Here is a 25592-nt window from a genome sequence, read left to right on the forward strand (position 1 = left end):
CCCGAGAGCAGGTGGCTTGACATTGATCGACATTGAAGCTGTATGCCCTGTTGGCTGTATTTTATTCTTACATACTCCGTACCTAAGGATGGAGCCAGTCTAAAATCTACTTAGCGAGTCGCTTTGATCCTTACCGAGCTTATCACATTTCACTGTCATGCGAGGATTGGAGAGAGATATCGGTACTCAGTATGTATGTAAGGTATTTTGGACTGAAGTACACACCTGATAGGTACCTGGGTTTCCGTATGTGTGACTCGCAAGTGTGATATTTGTGGGATGGATGACTTTCCTGGCTTCCTCTGGGGCAAGCTTCACGATTCGCCTTCCAGTCCCACAGACAGGAAACCTGGATCCCAAAAATCCAGATCTCCCAGCACCTGTTTGATACGAGCAGACCGCCACTACTGCCTATCAACTTTCCCATATGAGTATCCGCCTACATGGACGAATCCACCGTCTGCCGTGTCTCCTGCGAGAGACAAAGAAACAAGATTACGGGGGCCAACGGAAGGAAAGTCAATTGATCCCAAATCCCAGGATTGAATGGATCCCCCGAGGTACCTCGGGCGCCCGGAGGGGGACTGATTAGCGACTCCGAACCCAGGTGTGCGGTTATTGTAGTAGGCGCTAAGTCAGGGAAGGGTGCTTGTTTAGCGCTCTCCTTAGCGTGCAACCGTGCCTGGATCTCGTCGGTGCTTGGGGGCCACTAGGCTTGAGTGGCCCCCATCGGGCCCTTTTCTCGGGCTGTGGCCCCGTGGGTTTCCGTAGAATCGCTCGGCCGAGGCTTGGGTGTTGCGATCCACTTGTTAGATCCAACGTGCCCTGAACGTGTACCTGCAACCTGCTTCGCATAGCGATGTACACAGGTACCTACACTACCTACAAGTGCTGAGTGTTGACTGTTGAGGACCTCAGGTGTTGTACGTGTATACGCATACACAATTTCTGGAGATCATCCCAGCACCTTGCTTTCGTTCGCAGTAAGTGTGTTATGGAGGGTACTCTAGATATGTTCTTGATGCGCCTAAAGTCTTACCATAAGCCTTAATGATACAGTGGCTGTTTTCTTGCAGTGCCTTGCATACATTCCATCCTCCGAAGCCACTGATATCGGTTGTGTAACAAGAGATAGAAGGTTGAGAAGGTCGTACCTTGCAGGCTGACGCCCCTGAAAGCCGTTGACATCACAACGTGACTTGTAGACTATCATCCATCGAGTCTTCCAAAGCCATTGAGGTAGGGTCTGAATGAATTTCTCGTCCGTCAATGCCCTCATATGCGGCGTCCACTAACACTGAACTGGCTATTCGTCGTAGTTTTCGTTGGTTGCCTGATGTGAATCAGGGTTTTCCAATCCTATTCCTCCTGGGTTCAATCCTTATCCCTTTATACCATGTCGTTAGTACCTTTCTAGCTTTACACAGTCCTTACCCAGCAATCCCTGGCTTTTGGCCCATGGGAATCATTGGATTCCATCCCATTTTCAACGCCAGTCGTAGTAATACAAAAATCACTTTACATGTCCCGTTCATGTGCTGGGTTTAGTCTCTATAGATGCCAAAGATGTATCACTGTTGCCCCTCGGCATTTTCATAGTGAATCTTCCACTGCACATCTTTGCGGATGATATGATCCTGACTCCCACCGCTGTGAATCGACTCTTCATCCCTTCCGTTGGGGTGTTTTTTATGATTGGCGCCGTCTTGTGGGAGTGCAGTTGGTCCCTCAATGTCATTGTAAGAAGCATTTCCAGATCTTGACTTGGACCTGGGGTCCCCTCGAACAGAGCCCAGCTCGTATCCGTTGTTTCGTCCGTATTGGTTCGACGATCCGTAGATACGTGTTGCCGAAGGATCCAACTGAATTCCGAATCCACTGCTGAAGCTCTTGACAAATGACTTGAGGTTGGGGATCGTGGCCGAAATCAGGGACCAGCAGAGTTGGACCTGTTGAAGGACGAGCACCGGCACGATAGCCAGTCCAACATTGTCCGATTTCGTGTATTCTGACACGTAGTGAAGGTGGATGAGGGACAACGCCGCCACCCTGCAACTGGTATTAGCAATGGCATGACTTTCACAAATCAGCTCGACTCACGGTAGGCGAAAGGCAAAGGCCGCCACAACCTGTGTCTTGAGCGCAAGAGAAAGTTGGACCGGCCAGACAATAAAGACCGAAAACAAGACGAGCATGCACTCGGTGAAAACATCGAGCGCTGTAATGATTTGCCATCGGACGAACTGTCACACAAATTAGTTGGTTTCGGGTCCAGTGTTCAGAGCAGCAATCATACTTGGTTGGTGCACCCAGCATTATCGGCTTCAATAAATCCAGGGACGGAGCAATTGACCGAGACTGCTACGATGGCCGAGACTCCCCACAAAGCCATCAACGCAAGGAGGGCCAAGGAGGTCCAATAAAGATATCTCGACCGGGTTTGGTTTTGGACCTTTGAGCCACTGAGATTGAACAGTCGCATCATCAGGTATAGAGTTGCCGCCTTGAGAGCAGCAGCTGATAGAATGAAGAGGATTTGTGCTGCAAAGGTAGCCTGTGACAATCATGTTAACATCGCAAGTTCCACACCCCCTGGAAATGGGAATCCTCACCTTGCTGGCATCGACGATATCGCTTTCACGAAGGAGAGTTTGAGTCTGACCTAGGCCGTGTTGGAGCCCAATAATAATAGCAACTACTTCGCCTATGTGTAATGCCTGGAAGGAGGTTCAGCATGAGATTCCTTGTACACGTCCTCAGACAAATGGTCGTACCGTTGCTACCGTGGCCAGGTAATCGTCAGGCCCATACATCTTCCATCGTAGATGACCCCTCAAGGCCAAGGTGATGACGGAATAGACCAGACAAAGCAAAGAAGCAATCCATAGAGAGCCGGCATGGTCGTCAGGGGTGATTCTGGAGAATCGGTCGCCAGCAATGACGGTGGCCATGTTGAGGTCGTCGTTGAATTACAAGCTCAAAATCCGGGTGTACGTGATGATGACCCGAATGTACTTTCGTAAGGTTAAGGCACTGTGTTGGCGCACATAGTCTTGATATATCACAAGTGGATATAATGGCACAAAGGACTAGGTACAGTGAGAGGCATGGACAGGAACCTTGCCCTGGGTGGCTGTCTTAACGAAGTTTGGACTCTGTTTCAGTATAGGGTTGGATTCGTTCTACCGCTCATGGAAGCAAAAGGTCTGATCCAGGATGGTGGAAATGCCACAATCAGCAACCCCTGTCACCCGGATCGGCTGTAAAGTGTGTGGCTTGTTCCCCCACTTGGCAAAGATAGGAAGCGCTCGAAGCGCAGGCACTGCAGGCCAGGAGCAGGATTGGAACTTGAAGCTTGCGATGGGCTATGGTCGGGGGGAATGCTGGCTGCAGGGAGCGCAGACAGGGCTGAAGTCAACAGAAGTCGACATGGTTTGAATGTCCAAGAGCACGGCCGGCCTGCTGGTGGATTCCACTTGTCCCGTTACTTTTGGCTCAGTCCATTGAGACGCGTGCCAAGTGTGTTCGCAGACCTAATGCAGAATAAGGAAGTCTGGTGGAGATGTCGATCTGTGCAAGAGTCTCACCCGTCCACGCCGTCCAACATGTGGGTGATGATCATATGGTACAGCCTTTTAGAAAGCCACCTGCAGGTTGCGCAGATCTTGAGTGAATGAGGCCATCGCAATGCTACCACATGAATTGCGAAGTTTACACTCACTTGCATAAGCAATGGCCACGACAGGCTAGGACTGCCAAATGCCAGCGATACGGGAGTCTGAGTGCGCAGAGTTCGGACGTCTAAGCGGAGGGGGTCTTGCATTAGCGCGACATTCTCGAGCTCGAGCTAACTGACCTCGGGGGCTGCCGGGCAGGTTCAGGCCCGTACACAAAGGCCAAGTATCTCTATCTTGGCTCCCACCAACGCATGCATGTTCATTATTGTTGTTGATAAAGCTCGCAATAGCCCTTGTCGGTCCCGCATTCTTTCCGTGCACCAGGAACGAGTCTTCCAGGTGTAACGTGGAGGGGGTGGGTGTCATGATAGTGGGTGTCCAACAGAGTTCTGAGACCCGTGAGTCTGGGGTGGATAAGGAGGAGATTGATGGGGAAACAGGGAATGAGAGGGCGATTGTATAGGTGACCATTGGCGACTGGTCGCCAGGTGGGGGTACCTGAAGCCAACATGGTGGCGGGCAATGAGGGATGCTGCTGTCAAAAGTCAATAGCAGAGAGAGTTCAAATATCCTGACAGGACTTGACGAGCTGAGGATTTACTGTGGCCATCCATTCCTCACCCACCAGTACAACATGCCAGTACAACATTATGGTGATGATGATGTTGCCACCGACCATATCTGGCAATTTGACATCTTGACATGTTGCTCGATGAAGTGGGTGCAAAGCTGGTAAAGCTCAGACGAGCTGTCACACGTATCCGGTGGTTGACTTTGACGATGGTGGAGCAGAAGGGTGGGTTTTGGTGAGCCCGGAAATGTCGACTGGCTTCCAGCCGACGTCTGTGGGTGGTAGACCTTGAAATCTGCCGTCATCCCCCTTGGACTTAACTGGACGATGGAATTTTGGGGCCGAGGGGCCTTGAGCAAGTCGGCCACTAAGGGGTGTCATGAGAAGCTTGGTCCAAAAAGACGCGCAAAAACACCCGAAGCATTGAGAATGCCGGATCTGCGGGCTCTGGCCGCCCCTAGATGACCTACAGAGATGCAGTTCTGATCCTTCGCTTGAGGTGGACAACAAGGTCTGCCCTTGGAGCCCTGTAGGTGCCCTGCTCGATGTAGGCTTTAGCTAAAGGCACCCAACAATGCCTACCTAGGTATGGCTAGCACCCTGCGACAACTATAGGTAAGATAGGCACAATTTTAAGCAACCGGTTGGCGGGACCAATAATGGACCCAAGAGCCCTAGACTCCCTCGGCGCTAAAGGCCCGGTGGCGGGCTCGGGGCGGGAGATCAACAAGTTCTTCGCTAACATCCCCCCACCAATGACCCGCGAAAGAGTTAGCGTACCACCTGAAGCGCATCATTCGCATCCATGTTCTCTCCACTCACTCAACCTCTGCCAACAACGCGTGCTATTACTACCGAAGACGTGAGACCATCGCTTGATCCTGTCAACCGACTGCCTATCCTAGGGCCCTGCATTCCAACATGTCCAGTAATATGAGTCCAGATATGCGTATGCCTTTGTGTCTACGGAACTCAGGATGCTCCGGACAGACTAACTACAGGCGTATTGTCCTGGTGTGCAGACACATGCGGCGCCACAGGCTTCCCAGTTTTCGTCATCTACCATGCGCTTAAGCTTTGGTATGGGCGCCTGTGGGCTTCGTCTGGGTATCAATTTATTGACACCACAAGGCACTCTGCCTACGCAATTATGTCAGTGTCAAAGGTCGAGATCGACGCCCAGGAATGTTTGCAGTCACACGGACGCTTGGACGCTCGCGCTTGGACATTCAGCCGATTCCAAGGTGAGGGTTCTGATCTCTACTCCGTCCACACGTTCCCCCGGAAGATGGTGGCCACAGACAAGTTCTCCTTTGATCTACGCCGTAACTCCGTACACTGACTTGGTGACTGCTCACTGGCCACTGTCAAGGTACTCGCAGCATACTTTTTTGGTCCCCTTCTCTGCAAGCGAAAGCAAGAAGCCTTGGTCTCACTCCACCCCAAGCTTACTGTACATCCTTGTCCTCATCCTCTCTACGCATATGCGAACAGACTAGGCTCTGGCCACTATCGCACCTCTGCGTATCTCTCTTCTCAGCCTCTTCCTATGGTCTCTCGCTCTCTCGGCCTTCAGATGCCTGTCTCCCCGACCCTGATCCGATTGCATTTGTTTCCAGGGCCACTAACCCTCCCAAGGGACGAATCAGAATACAGACTCGTCCTTGTAATCCCCTTGCCCACGGCACCTCGAGGCTTGCCGAAACGCCTTTTTTCTTGGTTCCCGCCATTGCGTGGAACAGTTGGCGTCTGAGGGACTACTCTTACTTACCTAGGTAGCCTGCGTTATCGGTCTTCTTTGTATTTTGTTTTTGGTGCATTATCTTGCGGCGCGAGACTGTCTTGCCGTGCGGGAGCAACTGATTAGCATCATGTACCTTCGGCACCCAGGGCGGTTTTGACACGTACGCTCTCGCCATCCCACAAAACCTTGGACCACCATCCGTCTTTCATTCGCTATGCTCAGCTTGACCTGCATGCGAGAAGACGGTTCTCTCAAGGGTGGCTTGCATAAAGTTGCGATGCACAACACCTTGTCCCATTAGTGTCACTCTTCTGTTTCACCCGCGCGAGGCATGTAACTCCGTACTTGGCTCCCTAGGCTTTCTCATACACCATTTTGTAGGCTGTTCTCACTCTGAACTAGCGGACTAGCAGTCTTAGCACTATCGAGCAAATCCATCTCGCAACGCTTCGGCTTTCAAGTTGTGGGCGATCTACGCCTCGACAAGCCCAATTTGACCCTTTGGCTAGTCTGGAAACTGCATGGTACTAGCCCTGGTCCATGCTGATCTCGTCAACAGTATCCCACCGTTGCTCTTGTGGGTGGAACAGTACCTGAAAGTAGACAATCCTGGTGCGTCAATGGTCGTACTGTATTGTATGCATGTAAAGCACCTCCGTACCCTCCAAGTTCCTACCGACATACTCGTGGACATACCCATCAAGACACAAAGACCCGCAAAACGCAGGATGCCGAACCACATGGCGTTCGCTTGACACATGGCCTTTGCTTCCTCTTCCTGCACTCTCCCATATCTTTCGAACCTCCTTGCTCCAACTTCGCTGCAGCCCTGCTGACCTTTCACTTCAGTTCCAACAAGCAGGCGCTTTCTCTTTAGAGATCTTGCAGACATTCTCTCTTGTTTGGGTACTTCTTCATCCACTCCTCAACGTCGAACTGTTCACCACCAGCCATGGCTGAGGTTAAGGACAATGGGGCTGTCATGTCCCAGATCGACCTGGAAGGGTCCAACGCGAACCTTTCCGCCGAAAAGAAGGGAACCGTTGATGACCAGCGCGACATGTTCCGTCTGGGAAAGGCTCAAGAGTTGCGGGTATGCGCCCAAGAACAAATCCTCTATAGGAACGAGTTGAATGTCTGACTAACCCGAGCATCGCAGCGAAACTTTCGATTCGTTTCGATTTTTGGCTTCTCCATGATTTTGATGGCTAGTTGGGAAACCATGCTTGGGTCAGCATAGCATCAGGATAACAAACGACAATGACATAACTGACACCTCTCAAGAACCTCGATCATCGGCCTGATCAACGGCGGTACCGCTGGTCTGATATGGATGTACCTCGTTGCGTGGATCGGCTTTTTGGCCGTGAATACATCCATGGCAGAGATGGGCTCCATGTATGGAACATTCCTCGCATACAATGGCGTTGCTGATTAGTCTTTTCCAGGGCACCTACTGCTGGTGGGCAGTACCATTGGGTTTCAGAGTTTGCACCTCGCAAGTACCAAAAGTTTTTGAGTTTTATTGTTGGTGAGTGTTTTCGAAGCGCAGGAAATGAAAATGACCAAGTGCTCATCCATCTCAGGTTGGTTTTGCGTTCTTGGATGGCAGACCGGTGCTGCCAACACTGCATTCTTGGCCGGAACTCAGATTCAGGGTCTGGCGATTCTCAATTACCCTGATTATACACCTGAGAGATGGCACGGAACCCTCCTCACGTTTGCGGTGGCCTCGTTCTCCGTCTTCTTCAACACCTTCCTGGTCAAGAAACTGCCACTTGTCGAAGGCATTGTGCTGATCGTGCACATCTTTGGATTCTTTGGCGTCCTCATCACCCTGTGGGTTCTTGGACCTAAAGGCAATGCTTCGGAAGTCTTCACCACCTTCAATAACTACGGAGGTTGGAGTAGCGATGGCCTGTCCGCTGTGGTCGGTGTCCTCGCAGTCATGATCCCCCTTCTGGGTGCAGATGGTGCTGTCCACATGTCGGAAGAATTGCGAGATGCTTCCAAAATCCTCCCTCGCAGCATGATCTGGACTACCATCCTCAACGGTATGTCCGGCTGGGTCATGGTCATCACCTTCTGCTTCACACTGGGCAATCTCGACGATGTCATTGATACCCCTACCGGTCAGCCATACATCTTTGTCTTTTACCAAGCCACCGAGTCGTACGCCGGGGCTTCTGTTCTATCGGCATTGGTCATTTTCATGGCCATGTTCTGCAATCTGTCCATTACCGCCACCGCTTCACGTCAATTGTGGTCCTTTGCGCGTGATCAGGGTGTGCCAGGGGCGTCTTGGTTTGCATATGTAGGTCCCGCCACCGCCACATTTGATTCCATATGGATGTGCTGACATGATGACATTCCTAGGTTCGACCGGGTTGGGATGTTCCCATGAACAGTATCGTCGTCTCATTCGTGGTCTCGTGCCTGCTCGCCCTCATCAACATCGGATCCACCATTGCGCTGAACAACATTACCTCTCTATCATTGGTGGCCATTCTGTCCAGCTACATTGCGTCAATTGGATGTCTCTTCTGGAAGCGCATCACTGGCCAGCCCCTTCTCCCAGCCAAATTCAGGCTATCCAATGGTGTCGGTCTCTTCTTGAACGGATTCAGTCTTCTTTTCCTCACATTCGCCTTTATCTTCGCCTTCTTCCCTGGAAATCCAGATCCAACGGTCGAGCAAATGAACTGGGCATGTCTCATTTACGGCGCGGTCCTGATCTTCGCCGGAGTTGATTACTTTGTCCGAGCGCGTCACGTGTACGATGGTCCGGTCGAATATATCCGGAAGCTGATCTGAGTTCGGCCGGAAATATGCGACAAGAATAGGTGCATATTTGATATATCACCCTGTTGTGAATCCACATGCACATAGGTATGGGTCCTCGGCATACCCACAAAGGAACTGCCGTGACTGCTCAACATCATCTCTGGGGGGCCTGGCAGGATTGTGTGGTACTGTACTATGTATCTAGGCAGTCAGCTTCTTGAGTAATCTTCCGTTACGGACCCTCCGTACGGAGTATTTGGCACAGATGATGACTTATCAGAATCCTAGGGGGAATCTCGTGTTATGTCCGCCACCATCGTGTTCCCGACTTTTTGGGGCGTGATAGCCCTTCCAATAGGCTAGTTGCAGTTTCCTGATCAAGATAAAAAGGGCCACCCTGTATCAATTGGCCCCAAATCTGCGTGACAAATGTTTGTATATGACCCCGCAGTTTTGTGTCCACCTCTTTTTTCAGCTCAAGGAATCTGAGGCGTGCCATATTCCCATGGCCTAATGAACGAGGTGGCTATTTCAAGGATGCAAGGGCATAAGCCATCTGCCGACCTCAATTAGCGGAAGTAAGCCTCGAAATCGCACACGTCATGTGGAATTAGGATTGATCCCTTTGTTGCTCTTGCTCCTGTGTATGCAAAATGATTCGGTCCGCCGGACCGTCGGGTCCAGTGATCGATGAGGGGTCAATGGCTCGGCGTTATCCACCCCCAGATGAAGCCTAGGTGGGATGCAGATGGACGTGATTGAAATGTTTGGTTGCAAGTATAAAAGATCGTCAAGAACCGCGTGGTCGGCACTTGCCTTCTGGAAGAAACAAAACGGTAGCACCTTCTTGATATTTGACTATTTGACTATTTGATTTCCCCTCTTGTGTGCGACATCACGAGCGCAGTCTCGACTATCAATCTCAATTCTGATCGCAATTCACTACCATTTCATCAATCTCGCAGGCAGACAAAGTTGCACTATCTGATTCCTCCCCCCACCGAGCCATGGCCCCACACGCAGACGAGACCAATGGGTCGAGCAGCCCAGCAGCTCTCGACTTCACCACCTTTTCCAATGTGATCAATGGCAAGTTGTCCTCCACTAAAGAAACCCGCCATGGTTTCAACCCAGCCACGGGTAAGCCAAATCCTGAAGTTCCAGTCTCGACCCCCGAAGACGTCGACAGGGCTGTCGAAGCTGCACAGAAAGCATTCAAGCCATGGTCCAAGGTCAGCTACGAGGATCGCAGGAAGGCAGTTTTGGCTTTTGCCGATGCTCTGGAGAAGGAGAAGGAGGGCTTCGCCAAGATGCTCGTTCAAGAGCAGGGTAAACCCGTAAGATTCAAATCCTCGCTCAACTTGGTGCAATCACACTAATCTTCCGTCATGGCTTAGTATGGCTTCGCAATGTTCGAAATGGATTTTGCCGCAACCATGATCCGCACTGCAGCTTCCTTGGATCTGCCTACCGAGGAAATAGTCGACGAAGCTGACCGCAAAATTCGAGTCCGTTACACACCCCTTGGTGTCACCGTTGGCATTGTCCCCTGGAACTACCCTGTCTTGCTCTGCGTCAGCAAGGTCGCTCCATGTCTCGTCACTGGCAACACTCTTATCATCAAACCATCTCCGTTCACTCCATATAGCGGATTGAAGATTGTTGAACTGGCTCAGAGATTCTTCCCTCCTGGTGTGATACAGGCCTTGAGTGGAAATGACAGCCTCGGCCCATGGCTAACGGCACATCCGGGACCTGCTAAGATTTCCTTCACTGGGTCAACAGCTACCGGGAAAAAAGTGATGGAGAGTGCTAGCAAGACGCTCAAGCGTGTCACCCTCGAGCTGTACGTACTCCCTTCCGGCCGTATCCGATGCCAGACTGACTCTCAAACAGAGGTGGAAACGACCCTGCTATCGTGACCGAGGATGTTGACGTTGAGGAGGTGGCCCAAAAGATTGCCACTTTGGCCTTTTTGAACTCTGGACAAATCTGCCTTGCGCTCAAGCGGATATATGTTCATGAGAAGATCTTCGACCAATTCCGTGATGCAGTGGTCAGACATACCAAGACCCTGAAGGTAGGCGCAGGTAATGAAGAGGGAGTCTTCCTCGGACCGATTCAAAACTCGATGCAGTATGAGCGTGTCAAGGGCTTCTTCGGCGACATCGAAAAGGAGAACTGGAACGTCGTCGTTGGTGGAAAAAACCCCGACGGTCCAGGATATTTCATCAATCCCACTATCATTGACCGTCCTGCGGACGATTCTCGCATCGTGGCCGAAGAGCCTTTTGGTGAGTGAATCACCAGACCGAACAAATCTCACACTGACTTATAACTAGGTCCAATCGTGCCTCTTCTCAGCTTCAAGACAGACGAGGAAGCCATTACTAGGGCGAACAATACCATCTACGGTCTTGGCGCGTCTGTGTGGTGCCGTGATCTCGACCGAGCGACCGAACTCGCGGAACAGATTGAGTCGGGAAGCGTCTGGGTCAACACGCACTTTGAGCTGGACGTCCGGGCACCATTTGGTGGACATAAGCAGAGTGGCATTGGCGTCGAGTTTGGATTGGCTGGCTTGAAGTCGTATTGCAATTCGCAGACTCTGTACCTCAAAAAGTGAGATTGTCAAAGGCAACAGGTGACGAGGATTTCAGGTTGTGCTTAGTATCTAGTTCTGTCGATTTAATGAAGCTCACCTTGAGCTTGGATACAGCCATGATGATGTTCGTTCACCATCTTGACCACTCCGTAGTGCTCTGGTCCAGTGATAAGTACCTCGGTGAGTTCTCAAGGTACTTTACCTAGGTAGACACTAAGACCACAGGCAAGGGTCAGTACTTCCTATAGATCTCTCAGCCTATTGTTCCTGTATATCTCCATCTCAAACTGGCAAACTCGAGGAGGTTGGTCTTAACGGTGTTTGCCAAGGCTTGGCAAACCCATGCACCAGATTGCGGGGGAAGGCACGCGGAGCTTTTCCACGTTGCCCCGGTTTGGGAGATTCGATCCTTCAACCAGCATTGCTCATCTCTTCTCTTCCAACCTGGAGCTCTCAACTTCACTCACACATAGTGGTTCAGAGCTTCCAGATCTATCAGCTACTACTGTGTCGATCATCATCTGCTACGCTGTTCATTACTGTTGTTATAGCGGGACAGGTTGACGCGCATATTCCTTTTCAAACTTTGCCCGCAAATTAGTCATGTCATCACGTCAACCCCGGATTCTCTGCGAATGGTGTTTGCCGGTGGTATGAGATTCTCGCAACATTGGCAATGGCCGATCACGTCGATAAACGCCCAAGGCTCGATCAGTCGCAAGACGCGGCCACCATGAGTCATGTCTCCTCGAGCAATGATGGGCCAACACCTGCGACAAAACCCCATTCCTCCAGGTCGGAGCACCGTCGTCGCTTTGAATGCACCTATGCTGGATGTGGCCGGCATTATTCACGCGCAGAGCACCTATACCGCCATCAGCTAAACCGTGTGTTGCATCTATCGACGCTTGTCCATCTCTCCTAAATGCTGACCCTTTCCAGATAATCCCAAGGAAATATTCAAGTGTGATTTCCCCGGCTGCTCCCGGACTTTTGTGAGACAGGACTTGTGTATCAGACATAGAGAGCGCCATGAAAGCCGTGGCAAGTTGTCCTTGGGTCAAAATTCCAGCACTCGAGAACCTTTATCGCCACGCTCGTCTGTCAGCGACGATGCGACCTCACCATCGCGGAATACGTTTGCCCCACCAATGCCCGTTTCTAACACTGTTCAGCCTTCCATGGTCCATCGTTCCTCCTTCTCCGAGCCAAAATCCAAACCTATGGAGCCCCCAGCGTCCGTCTCTCACGCTTCTCCTGACTTGAGCCGTACCACAAGCCATCAATCGCAGAATCCCCCTCCCGTCCAGTCTCTACACGATTCGTCCGCCAGTCCTGTGAACCAGACTTCTCTCCAGTCCGGCGTCTACGGCTTGTCGCGGATTCCATCTGGTGCTGGGTTGCCGCACGAACGTTCTCTGAGCTTCAGTGATGCTGCCTTCAACATGCTCGACTCGAATGGCGTAGGCAAACGCCCCCAGGCTCAGAGGGCTCAATCATCTAATGAGAACAAACTCCCCGAGAGTTCTATGCCTCCTTTTTCAATAGCGAGCTTTGGAGAGCAGAGCTTCAACGATTCCCCAAATTCGATCAGGGATGAGTTCACAGCTTGGCTCTTTGACGATGGCGCTAATCTCCCCCCGACTGGTTTCCCAATGGGCGTGCAGTCGACCTTGGGCTTCCAGAACTTCAATGACTCGTTCAGCAGCGGCATCTACACCAATTACTTTGCCGACCCCGCCTTGGAAAACGCATACCCGGGCATGATGTTTCAACGTCAACCCGAACCTGCGAACAAGCTCCCTGAGCTCTCTAATGACACCAGCCTCCTCTCGTACTCCAAGCGCAAAGCCCTTTTGACATTGATGGAATTTCGTTTCAACGACTCTGACAATTTATACATTCGACAGCTCAGAGAAGAGATCTTTCAGGGAAATCTAGACGCAGAGGAACACGTGCTCAGCGTACGATCATTGCAACATTATATCGGCTCTTACTGGTATCATTTCCATGCTCAGATGCCCATCCTCCATCAGCCGACATTCTCTGCCGATGACACTCATGACTTCCTTCTCTTAGCTGTTATGGCTATTGGCGCAGCATATTTGAACAAAGCTCATGGCCGTCAAGTCACCGATGCTGCGGCACGTTTAGCAACATTCATCGCCTGGCATTTGCGCTGGCAGGTATTTATGCACAACGACTTCCACCCTCCAGCGAAGCTATGGGTGTTTCAAACTTTGTTGCTGCTCGAAGTGTATGAGAAAATGAATGCCACGAGGGCTTTACACGAACGTTCTCATATTCACTATGCAACCACGATCAATTTGATGAGACGTGGGACCAACCTGATTGAGACACACCCGGACGGAAGCCGGGCTCCTTCTACGCCCGAGGAATGGTGGAGCCGATGGATCAAAGCAGAAGCCACGCGGCGCGCCGCATACGCCGCATTCTACCTCGACGCAGTTCATGCCACCATGTTCGGACATGCGGCCATGATGGTGGTCCACGAAATACGATTGCCGCTGCCCTGTGATGACGCACTTTGGTCTGCTACGTCAGCAGCAGAGGTCAGCCGAGTTGAAGCAAGCTTACATGCCAATGGCGTCAAGCCAACCACGTTTCTAGATGGACTCAAGAAGACACTGACGGGCAGAAAAGTCCGGACCAACAACTTTGGCCGGATGATCTTGATGGCCGGCCTTATGTCGGTCGCGTGGCATATGAATCAACGAGATCTTCAAGTCACCAGCCTTGGGGTGTCTCAATCCATGGGTGTCCCTGGCGATGGCTGGCGAAACCCTCTCACCAAAGCATTTGAATTCTGGAAGAAGGATTTCGACGAAAGTATCGAGCACATGCGGAAGGCTTCCTTGCCATGGCAGAAACCTGACGCTGCATCCGGTGAGGAGGACATGGCTAAAGCAGCCAATATGCTCCATCACTTGAGCCACATGACCATGCACGTCGACATTATGGACTGCCAGATATTTGCTGGCACCAAGAGACTCTTTGGCCGCAACATCAACAACTCAGACTATGAGAGAGTCAAGTCCAAGATGTTTGAGTGGGCCAAAGGTCCAGGCGCTAGAGTCGCCGTATTCCACGCCCTCCAACTTCTCAAGCCTGTCATATCCGTTGGCAAGGATGGGAGCAAGAAGCTTTACAGCGCTCGTGATGACTACATCCTCACGCGCCCGTGGAACTTGTACTTTGCTGCACTTGTTGTATGGTGTTATGGGTTCGCTCTCGACGGCGTTTTGAGACCTTTCCCTAGCTTGATCCAAGCATCCGTCTCGCCAAATCCCATGTCAAACTTGGCACATGCTTCCAGTCACTCGATGTTGAACATGGCCCACGACGGAAGCGACTCGGAGCTAGATGTCGTGGTAAAGGATGCACAAGCTTTCTTTTCCACGATCGGGGGCGTCAAAACTCCTCAAGCTCTAGAGTCCTTCAAGGATGGCAGGAACAACATAGTTGGAGTGTTGGCAATATTGGAACTCGCATTTCGTGATTCCAGATGGGAACTCTTGCACGAAGCCGCCAACCTCCTCCGAAACGCAATCATGTTGTTAAGGGGAGCCAATCGCACGTAGGGTTGAAAGTTGTATATGTGCGGGTGTCCGTGAGGCTATTGCATTGTTTTAGACAAACCGAATCACATGGCGTCAAAGGCAGCGCGGACTCCGAGCGGCCAGAGAATCATGCGACAGGGAGTCACTTGGCTGTGTATTCATGACCTAATGCATCACGGAGCTGTTGGCCACCCGCAGCCGATTATTTAGATATTGGATTGAGCGGGGTTCACCTTTTCTTGAGCCCAAACCCCCTTGTATGAAGCATTTTGCCCTGGCATGGGTTAGCCTCTGGAGTCAAAATGTCGGCCTTCGAGAAATGATATGGAATGCGGGGCAAAAGCGGAGGCGAGGAATATTCGCACACTCATGCTTACAGACAGAAAAACTCTACAGATGACATTAGATGTCGGCTGCAATGCCGGGCATCAAGGAACCCCCACGATTCAGCTCTAGGGTAACTCAAGATGACCGGCCTTTCATGTCGGGGTCTTTTTCCATTTGTGGGGTACCATGATCGACTTCTGTTGATCCCTCGCTCCATCATCAGCCCGATCTCGCTTCTCAAGTCTGGTTCCCAGGTTGAGGATTGATGTGCACAAGAATGACACATCTCGCTGTTCGTTCTTGTGACATCTCAAGGTATTTCGCTGGAGCAAAGCGTAATCTTTCGTGTCATATGACGCTTGATTTAAGTACGAGCTTCTGTTTTAGCCCTGGTGACGCAATATCTTAGCTCGAGAAGCACCACAGCAGCAGTTCCGACCAAAGTTGTTGTGAGCCGAATTGCGAAATGGCCACAGACGAGTTGAAATCGCTCAAAGGAGTGACCAATAGCCACACCCCTGCGGTTCCTCTCCTTTCAACACCAAAGATCAAGACCATCGAATACTTCCGTGTCAAACCCCGATGGCTGTTTGTGAAGATCACTGATGATCAAGACCTTTACGGTTGGGGTGAAGCTACGCTTGAAGGACACAGCAAAGCTGTTGAAGGCGCACTGGATGAGATCATTGATCGAATCATTGGTTATGAGGCAGAGTAAGTCGAAAGAGGGCAAGGTTGGCATTTGGTGTGACGACGTGCTGAGACCCTTTCTACTTACAGCGACATTGAGCACATTTGGCAGACAATCTGGCGGTTGGGATTTTATCGTGGTGGCCCTGTCTTCATGTCTGCACTGTCAGGCATTGACATCGCACTGTGGGATCTCAAAGGTTTGTAACATAACAATGCTTGAGGAGTGCAACTAAACAGTCCAAGGGCGACGACTCGGAGTTCCAGTATATCAACTTCTCGGGGGCAAGGTACGGAATAAGATCCAGGTATATGCCTGGATAGGAGGTGATCGACCAAACGACATTGAAAACGCAGCCAAAGCTCGAATAGCACAGGGGTTGCGCTGCATCAAAATGAATGCCACCGAAGATGTCAATTGGCTTGACTCACCTTCGATTCTAGATGCCACCCTAGAACGAATCAAGATTGTGAAATCCTTAGGTTTGGATGCTGGAGTCGATTTCCATGGCCGACTCCACAAACCGATGGCGAAACAACTAGCGAAAGCACTCGAACCATACCGTCCCTTGTTTATCGAAGAACCACTACTGGCAGAACACGCCGAAGCATACAAACAACTTAGTGACAGTACGACAATCCCGATCGCTCAGGGCGAACGGTTATACACCAGATGGGACGTCAAGCGCTTCTTGGAGGACGCCTCGGTGGATATTCTCCAACCTGACATTGCACATGCCGGGGGAATCTCAGAGACGAAGCGTATCGCCACCATGGCAGAAGCATACGACGTTGCCATCGCACCTCACTGCCCACTCGGACCGATCGCCTTGGCAGCATGCATGCAAGTGGCATTGAATATACCCAATTTCGTGATTCAAGAAATGTCACTAGGAATGCATTACAACGTGGAAGCCGGAGAAGAAGATCTCAACACCTACCTCGTGGACCCAAGTGTGTTTGCAATCGACAATGGCTATGTCAAGGCCCTGACTGGGGTAGGTTTGGGGATCGAGGTCGACGAAGATGTCGTCCGCAGGATCTCCAAGTCCACGGAACCATGGCAACCAAAGGCCTTTTACGGTGAAGATGGGTCGATTCGAGAGTGGTAAGTCTGGAAAGAAGAAGAGTGATTGATTATGGCGAGGGCTGGCTTTAATGTCATCTGATTGGTCAGAAAAAAACATCTCTAGCATACCTAGAAGCATAGGCATTGTAGGCATGGGGTTGGCATGCATTCTTTTCTGGGTGAAAGATGAAGATAGTATATCAATCTATGGCTGCCCACCTACCTAGGTAGCCTTTGTGGAACAGTGATCTACAGAGATCAGGTACCCAGAAATTAGTACTTATAGTCAGCAAGCTGTGTGATACGTACCTAAGTATCTTTTGGGTACCTCATGTGTCCCCTCGTCCCCATTAATATGAATGCAACCTTGGGCTTTACACATCAACCTGGTCACCGTTTTCCCCGTTTCCCATCCTTCCAACCACCCTAGGTACCTTTCTCACATCTGAGCACCTCTACGTCCAACCCTCATTCTCTAATTGTCATCTACTGTTTACCTTATCAGCGACTATCCCTCCGTTCTAATATCCCAATGGCTTTGTCCTATCCCCAGATGTTCTCCCTTCAAGGCAGAAAGGCCGTTGTCACGGGTGGATCGAGAGGAATTGGTGCGGCCATTGCAGTGGCTCTGGCTGAGGCGGGGGCGGATATTATTCTGATTCAGGTACGTAGGGAAAGGATAAAAGAAAGACTTGCAAAGTCTAGTACTTTAGTCTTGATACTTCAGACCTATTTAGGGTCACTGATGGGATATCTACTGTAGAGAGACACATCAAATCTCCAGACCAAAGAAACCATCGAATCGCTCGTTCGACATGATCAAAGTTCTCCCAATATCTTCATATATACCGCAGATCTTAGCTCTTCAGCCGACGTCAAGGCTTTAGCACCCAGGATTCTAGCTGATGGTCATGATGTCTCTATCCTTGTCACCAGTGCTGGAATTCAACGTCGTCATCCTGCCCATCAATTTCCACTCGACGATTGGAACGAGGTGCTTCAAGTCAACTTGACCAGCGTTTTCACCCTGTGTCGTGATTTCGGGGCTTATATGCTTGGTCGTCCTGGTCCTCATCGTGGCTCGATCATCAATATCGCTAGCCTAACCAGCTTTCAGGGTGGTATCACAGTTCCCGCATACTCGAGTTCAAAAGGAGGTGTGGCACAGTTGACCAAGGCATTTAGCAATGAGTGGGCGAGTCGGGGAATCAATGTCAATGCCATCGCCCCGGGATACGTTGCCACAGACATGAATGAAGCCTTGATCAACAACGAAACAAGAGCTCGTCAGATTCTGGAGAGGATTCCAGCGGGGAGGTGGGGAAATCCGGAAGATTTCAAAGGGCCGGCAGTATTTCTGGCCAGTAGGGCAAGTGTATATATGAATGGTGAGATCTTAACGGTTGACGGTGGGTGGATGGGTCGGTAGGAGATTGTTTGAGGTTGCATAGTACCAGCCAAGTGACTGACACTATGCTGGGTGAGACAAGTCTGGAGACACGGTAGACTATTGCATCCGTGAATTGACAGCCAGCAGCAAAGTGTAGAGGACATCAAGTGTCGGCGTCGGAATTCCCAACTCCTTGCCCTTTCTGACTGGTGTTCCTAGAATGATGTCCACCTCCATTACCCTTCCCCTCTTGCAGTCAACTTGCATGCTGCTGCCGATGGTAGGCATGGCCAGTATTCGCTCTATCAATGAATCGGTCAAGGAGTCTTCCAGAGGCACCCCGGCTGCACGACCAACACTGATGACTTCCTGCATCAAGGTTTTGGTCATGGGCGTCGATCTGTCAGAGGAACTGAGCCAAGAATGGGTGTCAAGCATGGTCAGCGTCGTCAATGCGTTCCATGCCACATTCCACACCACCTTCTCCCATCTTTGGATTTGAATATTGTCTTGAATGGTGAATGGAGTTCCTCCTTCTTGCCATATGTCGGTGAATTCTTTGAGTTTTGCCTTTTCCAATGCTGCATCCACTTGGGGACCTGGGAAGATGCCAATGTGAGTGTGTTCAGAGGCTTTGTGTTCTACCACGCCGGGAGAGTGTTGGACAGCACCAACCCAAGTCTGGTGGAGTTAGTCATTGGTCTGGAACATATGAGTGAGGTGACTTACCACGCAGCTTAGGATGACATTGTTGGGGTAGGCCTTGCGAAAAGGATCCTCGTTGCCGACCCCATTCTGAATGAGGACAATGGTAGTTTTGCCTTCCTCGACCACGGGAGCTATTCTCTCGGGTACCGACGTCACATCGATGGCTTTGTTGGCAAGAACGACGAAATCAAACTTCTCTCCAGCTTCTGCGGGCGTTTTGAGGACTGGATATGGACATATTAGGATTGGTGGCTATGAGAATGGATGGGAATCGTCAGTTCTACCTTGAAAAGGCGCGAAATGGTGTGTGCCATGATTCATGCTGGTTATTTTGACACCCTTGATTTGAGAATGTCAGCAGACTCCATGTTAAATGGTGGCTGGATGGCCCTGACGTTCTTCTTGACGGCGTCGTAGTTCGACCGAGCCACCACGGAAAGTCGAACGGGTTTTGCTCGGGCCATGATGAAGGCATAGAATGAGCCAATGCTGCAGCGAAGAAACATCAGTTTTTAGCGTTCGACGAGAGCTCGTGGTTGACCACACTTACGCTCCCAGGCCATATAACAGGACGTTTGTTTTCTTCTCCATAATCCTATTCAGAAGCTCCGAGACACTTTTGCAAACTCAGATGACTGCTCAGAATGCACTTCAAACTTTGTCAATCGACAAGGTGGCCATCCATCGAGTTGAAATGAGCCTTGATATATCTTCTGTCGTCTTCCAATTGAAATGAACGCCCTTCGAATGATCAGCGATAGCGAGGTCGCAGTTACCACTTTGGGTCGCGACTGCCGTGGGAGAATGACTGACTGAGCCTTCCCAATTAGAAGATGCGTAGTTTGTGGGGGTAAGAGCAACTCATGGCGAGAAATGGAAGGTGCCATTTTCCATACCCCCCACGATCGACACGTGACCGGCCATCCCCGCTGCACATAAATTCAGTACTGTATGCCATCAGTGTTGAAGGGACGTGATTCCAAGCAAGCAAGCAAGCAAGGTTATCAAAAGAACCTCTGACCTTCGACTGGGTTCCAACAACAAGAGAAATGGTTCGAGACATGATGTCAAATATAGTGATGTTACTGTACATGCAGCATCTCTACGTGGTTCGGGTACGCAGATCTCGTTTTGTTTAGTCTGGGCGCCTAATATGTACTGTACACACCCTCTCAGCCTCTCCATCTGGGGGCGTATTCCCCAACCGGAGGCGCCCCAGGTACCCCTCAGCCACCCCGGTTGCCTCCATTGATCGACTTTGAGGCTCCTTTAGGCACCTGTGGCCCCGCTAACTTAGGCGATATCTTTAACCCCAGAACAACGGACCTGGGGCAGGAATATTGACTGCACCTGCTATCTCAATTTTATCGCCACTTTTCATTCAACACTTTGACTCATCAACACACTCTCCACTCTCCATCAACCTTGTATATCTAGACATTTAACAACCAGTCTCAAACATGACGACATATTGATCAGCCTTCGTTACCCCAGCTTTCATTTGGCCCTGGCCCACAAAACGTATGTCAGCTGAACAAAGCGTCTTGGCCAGATTCTCCGAATCCCGAAAATCTAACCTGAAAGCCATCCGTCACATGTCGACTACTTGAGTCAATTGTCATCCACCCAGGGTGCTAGTCAACTTGTCCGATCTCATCGTCGCTTCATCATCATTGTGAAGTGGATGATACTCATCCAATCTGGCCGTTATCAGTTCAAAGTGTCGGAGACTGCATCATTATTTCTACAGAACGCGCCCTCCCACATAACCCGAGCCATGTTTTTCATCACATTGAGATCACTCCGCGCATCATTCAGCTAGTGTTATGAAAGACATGGATCAACCAGAGACGACGGAGAGATTCCAGTGTCCATCATGCGACAAGTCTTTTGTCCGGAAGGCTCATATGCTGCGGCATCATCAGCAACGTTCGTCATTCCCAAACGATCTAGTGGCCCTACTGACTCTCACAAGACATCTCCCAGCGACCCTTTACTTGCTCCTTTTGTACCAAGTGCTTCAAACGAAGGTAAGCGCGTCTTCACCACCAATGTATTCATATTGACCCAATCCAGCGATGTTCTGCGTGCCCATCAATTCCGCTGCAAAGAGCGCGGGGAAGCCCCCGTGCCAGAAGGCCAAAGTAAAGGTCGCAAAAGATCTTCTTGCCTTTCATGCGTCAAATTGAGAACCAGATGTAACCAAGAAAATCCCTGTGCCAGATGTCAGGAACTTGGCAAAGTCTGCATCAGAGGTATCACTATCCACTGACCATCACCGTATTCGCCTCGCGTTGACTTACATCTTCTAGCACCACCCAACGCCAAACCGACCGGACACAACCGCTCCGAAAGCCGTGACGCGATTCCTATTCACCATTTACTCAACCCGGAAGACTTCATCAGCCACTTTCCCATCCGCCCCAACTCCAACAGCAGCAATCCCAATGATGATGACGCTACCCAAGGGGACCAGGAAGACTCTTCCGAGCCCTCTCCCTGGAGCGATGAATTTGATCGCGCTGACGTATTCGCTGCCTCTGCCGGTGCTGAGCTTGAACGATTCGACTTCGATTCCTTTCTCGGCGCCTTCGGAACAATGGGCGCTACGCCATGGACGTTAGAGCCTGATATGCCGCTGTTGACGAGCCCAGGAGACCAACTCCCTCTATCTTCCTCGGCATTGGCATTGGAGCCTCGTGCTTTCGAAAGCCGTCAACGACTGCTCAGTACCGTCTCAAACCTCACCACTATCTATCCCGAAAACCAGAATCTGACCTCAGATGTATACGTCGCAATCGAAAAAATTACTCATATGGAGCTGGACCATTGTATACATCTCTATTTCGAGAATTACCATCGTCATTGTCCACTTTTGCACCGGCCTTCCTTTCAAGCTTTACTCGCCCCAATCCCCTTGCTCCTCAGCATGGCTGCTTTAGGTGCCACCTATTCTCCGGATAAAGGGAGGGTTTCGCTGTGGACATCTCTCTTGGACGTCGTCGAGGCCTACATCTTCGATTGTCCTGGTCTGAGAGAGGAATTCGTCGGAAGCTTCAACCTAGCCGAAGCCCCGAGCGAGGACATGCTACATTACCAATTTCAGATATTGCAAGGTGCTTACCTCATGGTCGTAGTTCAGTACTTTTCGGGAAATTTGGCTGGTCGAAGAAGAGCTAGACGACAACGCTTTTCGAGATGTTTTGATGTATGCCCCTCACGTGGCTTGTTTTGATAATGTGCTTACCAGCCAGGTTGCGCGGGCATTTGGCCTACCAACGGCAAAACATGGGAATTTCCTCCCACTTCACGACGAGATTTCCTTTCAAAGATGGATCAGGAATGAGTGTCGGGTGAGGTACGTTGTGGGCTCAGTATTGAGTAACTGGATAAAGACCAATACTAACCTTGATGATAGAACGATGAACATCATCCTATCACTGGATGCCGCCATGGGCGTTTTCAATAACGTCCCAACACGAGCCAACTATTCAGAACTTGACCTCGAATTGCCGTGTCATCAACAGTACTTTGAGTTTGCGACCTATTTGGACATGACGAGAGCTGGGCTATATCCTACTCCACGGTTGAAGTTGACCGAGGCATTTCAAAGATTGTTTCTTGCGTCTGACCAGGCCCGAACTGCCTTTGAGAATGAAAATCTATGTTTTTGGGACATGATGTATCTGATTCATGGTTAGTCGCCAACCCTATAAGATTTCTGTTCATCGTTTGCTTTACGCTCAGAAGGACCACTAACACGTCGAATGCAATAGTTCTCTACACCTACTTCTGGCAAAACACATATGGAAATCCCTTAATTCACATCTCAGGACTATGGGCACACGAATCGACGACACATCCGGCGATTCAGCCTATAAAAACAGCCCTCGCAAATTGGAAAATGCTGTGGGACGATATTCGATCTGAGACGAATCGCATCTCCACAGCTGACATGGGCTTTGAGACTACCTCGGACAGCTATTGGACATTGATCAACCTCATGATGCAAAGACTCGAAACCAAGTCCAAACCCGCCATAAATGTACAAGGCCAGCCCACAAATGGATCAGAGGGTCATCTACCCCCAGGTCCAAGTCTAGGCGACAAGGCGACAAGCGCACGCTTAGACTTCTTGCCAGTTGAAGCCGACTGTGATAGCCATGGGTCTCATTTGAGGGGGATTCTGGGGCTATAGCACTCGTGGCGGCATCTTTGAGTTGGCTTCCAACGTGGAGGCATTCTGTTTTCTGGACGACCAAAACAAGGTATGAATTCTGGCCGGGATTATATCAAGTGGCATGACCACGGAAAAGTCGGTCCTACGGATCTGATCCGTTACTTTAGTTCAGGATAAGTCATATTTTGAAATCGATTATTGACGTCGTTTCATATTCTTCGTCGTCGTTGTCTTCGTTATAGTGATTAAGTACTGTCATGTCTGTCCACCCAACCTAGTAAGTAGTAGTAGTAGTCAAAAAGCCACACTGTGGGTATCTTGGAAGAAGAGATTCCCATTTCCATGCCATGCCATGCCATGCCACTCTCAGTTTTGTCTCGATCTATCGAGACAATCTGATCGATGCTCGATGCTCGATGCTCAATGCTTGATGCCCGTTTACATTACAATGCACTTTTGTGACTTGCCATATTGTTCTCCCCAACGATCAATTCCAGCAGCAATTTCATTCTCATGCTGTTTCTGCTTGACGTCCTTTTTGAAATTCTTGTGCAAGAAGAGCATGAGTTCGAAGTCGACGTTGTCTGTATCAAATCACCGGGAGATCAGTAAAATGGACACACAGACTGTATAGGACACATCTGATGATGGGTAGACTTACCATTATCCGCCTCCATGACCACTAGTTCCCGACACAGCGGACAATGAGGTTTCCTCTGTCTCTGCAAGACAATCAAACACCGAATACAAAACACATGATTACAATTAAGCCGAACCGGTTTCCACGAGATGGAAAAACAGATCGGACACAAGTAATCATTGAGTTGGGGAATCAAATTGAGTAATTCATTCGTGATGGTGAAACAAGTCGCTCGGGAGAGGTTTTCCGCCAAAAAGGGAGTCTTTGTCAATGAATTTTGAATCGTGGCTCGCGTGTGCAGTGAAGTGCGTTTATCGAATTTCTTCATGATCTTGGTCAAGGCTGTCTTGTTGATTTCTTGGAATTTGATCAGACGTAGCAATTTGATGTTGATGCGGAGAAATCGGTCGAGTGAGCCGCCGGCCAGTTGGCCGAATTTCATGATTTCTTCTCGTTGTGGTTCCAGTGCTTTGTTGAATTCTTCAAAGTGTTTCTGTGCTTGGGTTGAATCGCGGTCGCCGGCGTCGGCTTCGTGCAGGGAGGAAAATATCTCGGCGTCTTGATACATTTGGAAGATGTTTCTCCAGGTTTCGACTTCTTGTTTGGAGCGTTTCTTCCGCGAGTTTTTGAGTCGTTGTAGTTCGTTGCCTAGTGCGGTGATCTCGTCTTGGATTCGTTGTTGTTCTGCGACTTGGATTTGGTCTAGCTCGCTTAATTCACGTCGTAGGATCTGGAAGAATTCCGAATCTGATGTGAGTGGAACTTCGATGGTGTCGGTATGTCGATGTTTCCGGCTTGATGTTCCCGCCTCATTCTCGGCCATACTGTCAACATCAGAAGTGGAATCAGCTTCGCTTACTGATGGACGGGGTGAATCATAGTCTGCTGATGCGTGGGCGATTTGATCGCCATTGATTGTCGCGAGACGCTCCTTGTTCACCAGACGGCGCAAAACTCGGCGTGTATCAGGACTGAGCCAGGCATCCATTGGCGAGCCATCTTGGGGGTCGATGGCGATGGTCAGCTTTGGAGTGAATGGGATCTTTCCAGACTTCTGCAAGGAATACTGCAAGACTTGTTCGTCGGTCGAATTATCCGAATTAGGCCCTACATGTTGCCAGAGTTCATTGAGCGTCTCTTTGTCCAGTCCGAGACTGATAAGCTCTTGCTGGACTCTCTTGATGCACTTTTTCAGCTTCTTGTAGGAGATTGCCGACTCGATCCAGTCGGGTGGATACTCTCCACGCGACAGCGCGACCTGGTAGTCCTGTCCGAACTTCATGGCGACAGATCAACGAATGTCAGGATGACAAAGTAACGGTGAGAATCACAGCTTGTTCAAATGGATGGGAGACATTCCCGGGATTTTCACCATCGGTCATGTGGTCGGATTGCCACACCAGCCTGACCTGGACTTGGGCTTTTGACGGTGCTGGGCTAGCGGTTGTTTAAGACTTCCATGAGAAGCAAGTGGGAAATTGGCATCGCCGGTGAAGTGAATGAAGCCTTGGGAAGATGGCCGCCTTGGGAAGATGGCCGCCTAAGGTATTCACTTGCCACATAAAGTCCTTTTCGATGTGTCGAAGCCAGACTACGAATCAAAATCTCATCATTGAACACGCACGC

At 50.3% G+C, this 25592-nt stretch overlaps 9 protein-coding genes across 10 annotated transcripts; 6 read left to right on the plus strand and 3 right to left on the minus strand.

Moving 5' to 3' along the window:
- Window positions 1–940: 940 nt before the first annotated feature.
- On the minus strand, window positions 941–3478 carry PV10_00511. 2 transcript variants are annotated; one of them, XM_016364603.1, is made up of 6 exons: window positions 2775–3478; window positions 2613–2717; window positions 2297–2554; window positions 2101–2243; window positions 1155–2049; window positions 941–1027 (listed from the first exon to the last, which is right to left on the minus strand). In XM_016364603.1, exons 1-5 carry the CDS (start codon window positions 2949–2951, stop codon window positions 1572–1574), a joined length of 1161 nt encoding a protein of 386 aa, XP_016228252.1. In that variant the 5' UTR covers window positions 2952–3478; the 3' UTR covers window positions 941–1027; window positions 1155–1571. The 2 variants fall into 2 exon arrangements, with proteins under 2 accessions (XP_016228252.1, XP_016228251.1); XM_016364602.1 differs by having other exon boundaries at window positions 941–2049.
- Window positions 3479–6419: 2941 nt separating this feature from the next.
- PV10_00512 (uncharacterized protein) lies at window positions 6420–9256 on the plus strand. The gene is made up of 6 exons (XM_016364604.1): window positions 6420–7085; window positions 7152–7222; window positions 7277–7390; window positions 7441–7523; window positions 7579–8306; window positions 8369–9256. Exons 1-6 carry the CDS (start codon window positions 6945–6947, stop codon window positions 8804–8806), a joined length of 1575 nt encoding a protein of 524 aa, XP_016228253.1. The 5' UTR covers window positions 6420–6944; the 3' UTR covers window positions 8807–9256.
- A 317-nt stretch (window positions 9257–9573) lies between these two features.
- Window positions 9574–11558, plus strand: PV10_00513 (uncharacterized protein). The gene is made up of 4 exons (XM_016364605.1): window positions 9574–10113; window positions 10174–10622; window positions 10673–11070; window positions 11119–11558. Exons 1-4 carry the CDS (start codon window positions 9784–9786, stop codon window positions 11400–11402), a joined length of 1461 nt encoding a protein of 486 aa, XP_016228254.1. The 5' UTR covers window positions 9574–9783; the 3' UTR covers window positions 11403–11558.
- A 499-nt stretch (window positions 11559–12057) lies between these two features.
- PV10_00514 (uncharacterized protein) lies at window positions 12058–15108 on the plus strand (the record flags this gene model as incomplete). The annotated part of the gene is made up of 2 exons (XM_016364606.1): window positions 12058–12268; window positions 12324–15108. 2 exons carry the CDS (start codon window positions 12058–12060, stop codon window positions 14981–14983), a joined length of 2871 nt encoding a protein of 956 aa, XP_016228255.1. The 3' UTR covers window positions 14984–15108.
- A 647-nt stretch (window positions 15109–15755) lies between these two features.
- On the plus strand, window positions 15756–17091 carry PV10_00515 (uncharacterized protein; the record flags this gene model as incomplete). The annotated part of the gene is made up of 3 exons (XM_016364607.1): window positions 15756–16003; window positions 16070–16179; window positions 16226–17091. The coding sequence occupies 3 exons, from the start codon at window positions 15756–15758 to the stop codon at window positions 17089–17091; spliced, it is 1224 nt and encodes a 407-aa protein (XP_016228256.1).
- Window positions 17092–17580: 489 nt separating this feature from the next.
- Window positions 17581–18477, plus strand: PV10_00516 (2-deoxy-D-gluconate 3-dehydrogenase; the record flags this gene model as incomplete). The annotated part of the gene is made up of 2 exons (XM_016364608.1): window positions 17581–17712; window positions 17812–18477. 2 exons carry the CDS (start codon window positions 17581–17583, stop codon window positions 18475–18477), a joined length of 798 nt encoding a protein of 265 aa, XP_016228257.1.
- On the minus strand, window positions 17727–20037 carry PV10_00517 (uncharacterized protein). Its single transcript, XM_016364609.1, has 5 exons — window positions 19697–20037; window positions 19542–19635; window positions 19431–19485; window positions 19168–19370; window positions 17727–19119 (listed from the first exon to the last, which is right to left on the minus strand). Exons 1-5 carry the CDS (start codon window positions 19735–19737, stop codon window positions 18556–18558), a joined length of 957 nt encoding a protein of 318 aa, XP_016228258.1. The 5' UTR covers window positions 19738–20037; the 3' UTR covers window positions 17727–18555.
- A 672-nt stretch (window positions 20038–20709) lies between these two features.
- On the plus strand, window positions 20710–23499 carry PV10_00518 (uncharacterized protein). The gene is made up of 8 exons (XM_016364610.1): window positions 20710–21075; window positions 21122–21176; window positions 21223–21290; window positions 21377–21401; window positions 21459–22354; window positions 22401–22504; window positions 22565–22842; window positions 22923–23499. Exons 3-8 carry the CDS (start codon window positions 21225–21227, stop codon window positions 23342–23344), a joined length of 1791 nt encoding a protein of 596 aa, XP_016228259.1. The 5' UTR covers window positions 20710–21075; window positions 21122–21176; window positions 21223–21224; the 3' UTR covers window positions 23345–23499.
- On the minus strand, window positions 23343–25569 carry PV10_00519 (uncharacterized protein). The gene is made up of 2 exons (XM_016364611.1): window positions 23988–25569; window positions 23343–23910 (listed from the first exon to the last, which is right to left on the minus strand). The coding sequence occupies exons 1-2, from the start codon at window positions 25246–25248 to the stop codon at window positions 23765–23767; spliced, it is 1407 nt and encodes a 468-aa protein (XP_016228260.1). The 5' UTR covers window positions 25249–25569; the 3' UTR covers window positions 23343–23764.
- Window positions 25570–25592: the final 23 nt, after the last annotated feature.

Source organism: Exophiala mesophila, assembly GCF_000836275.1.
Source record: "Exophiala mesophila strain CBS 40295 unplaced genomic scaffold supercont1.1, whole genome shotgun sequence".
Lineage (NCBI taxonomy): Eukaryota > Fungi > Ascomycota > Eurotiomycetes > Chaetothyriales > Herpotrichiellaceae > Exophiala > Exophiala mesophila.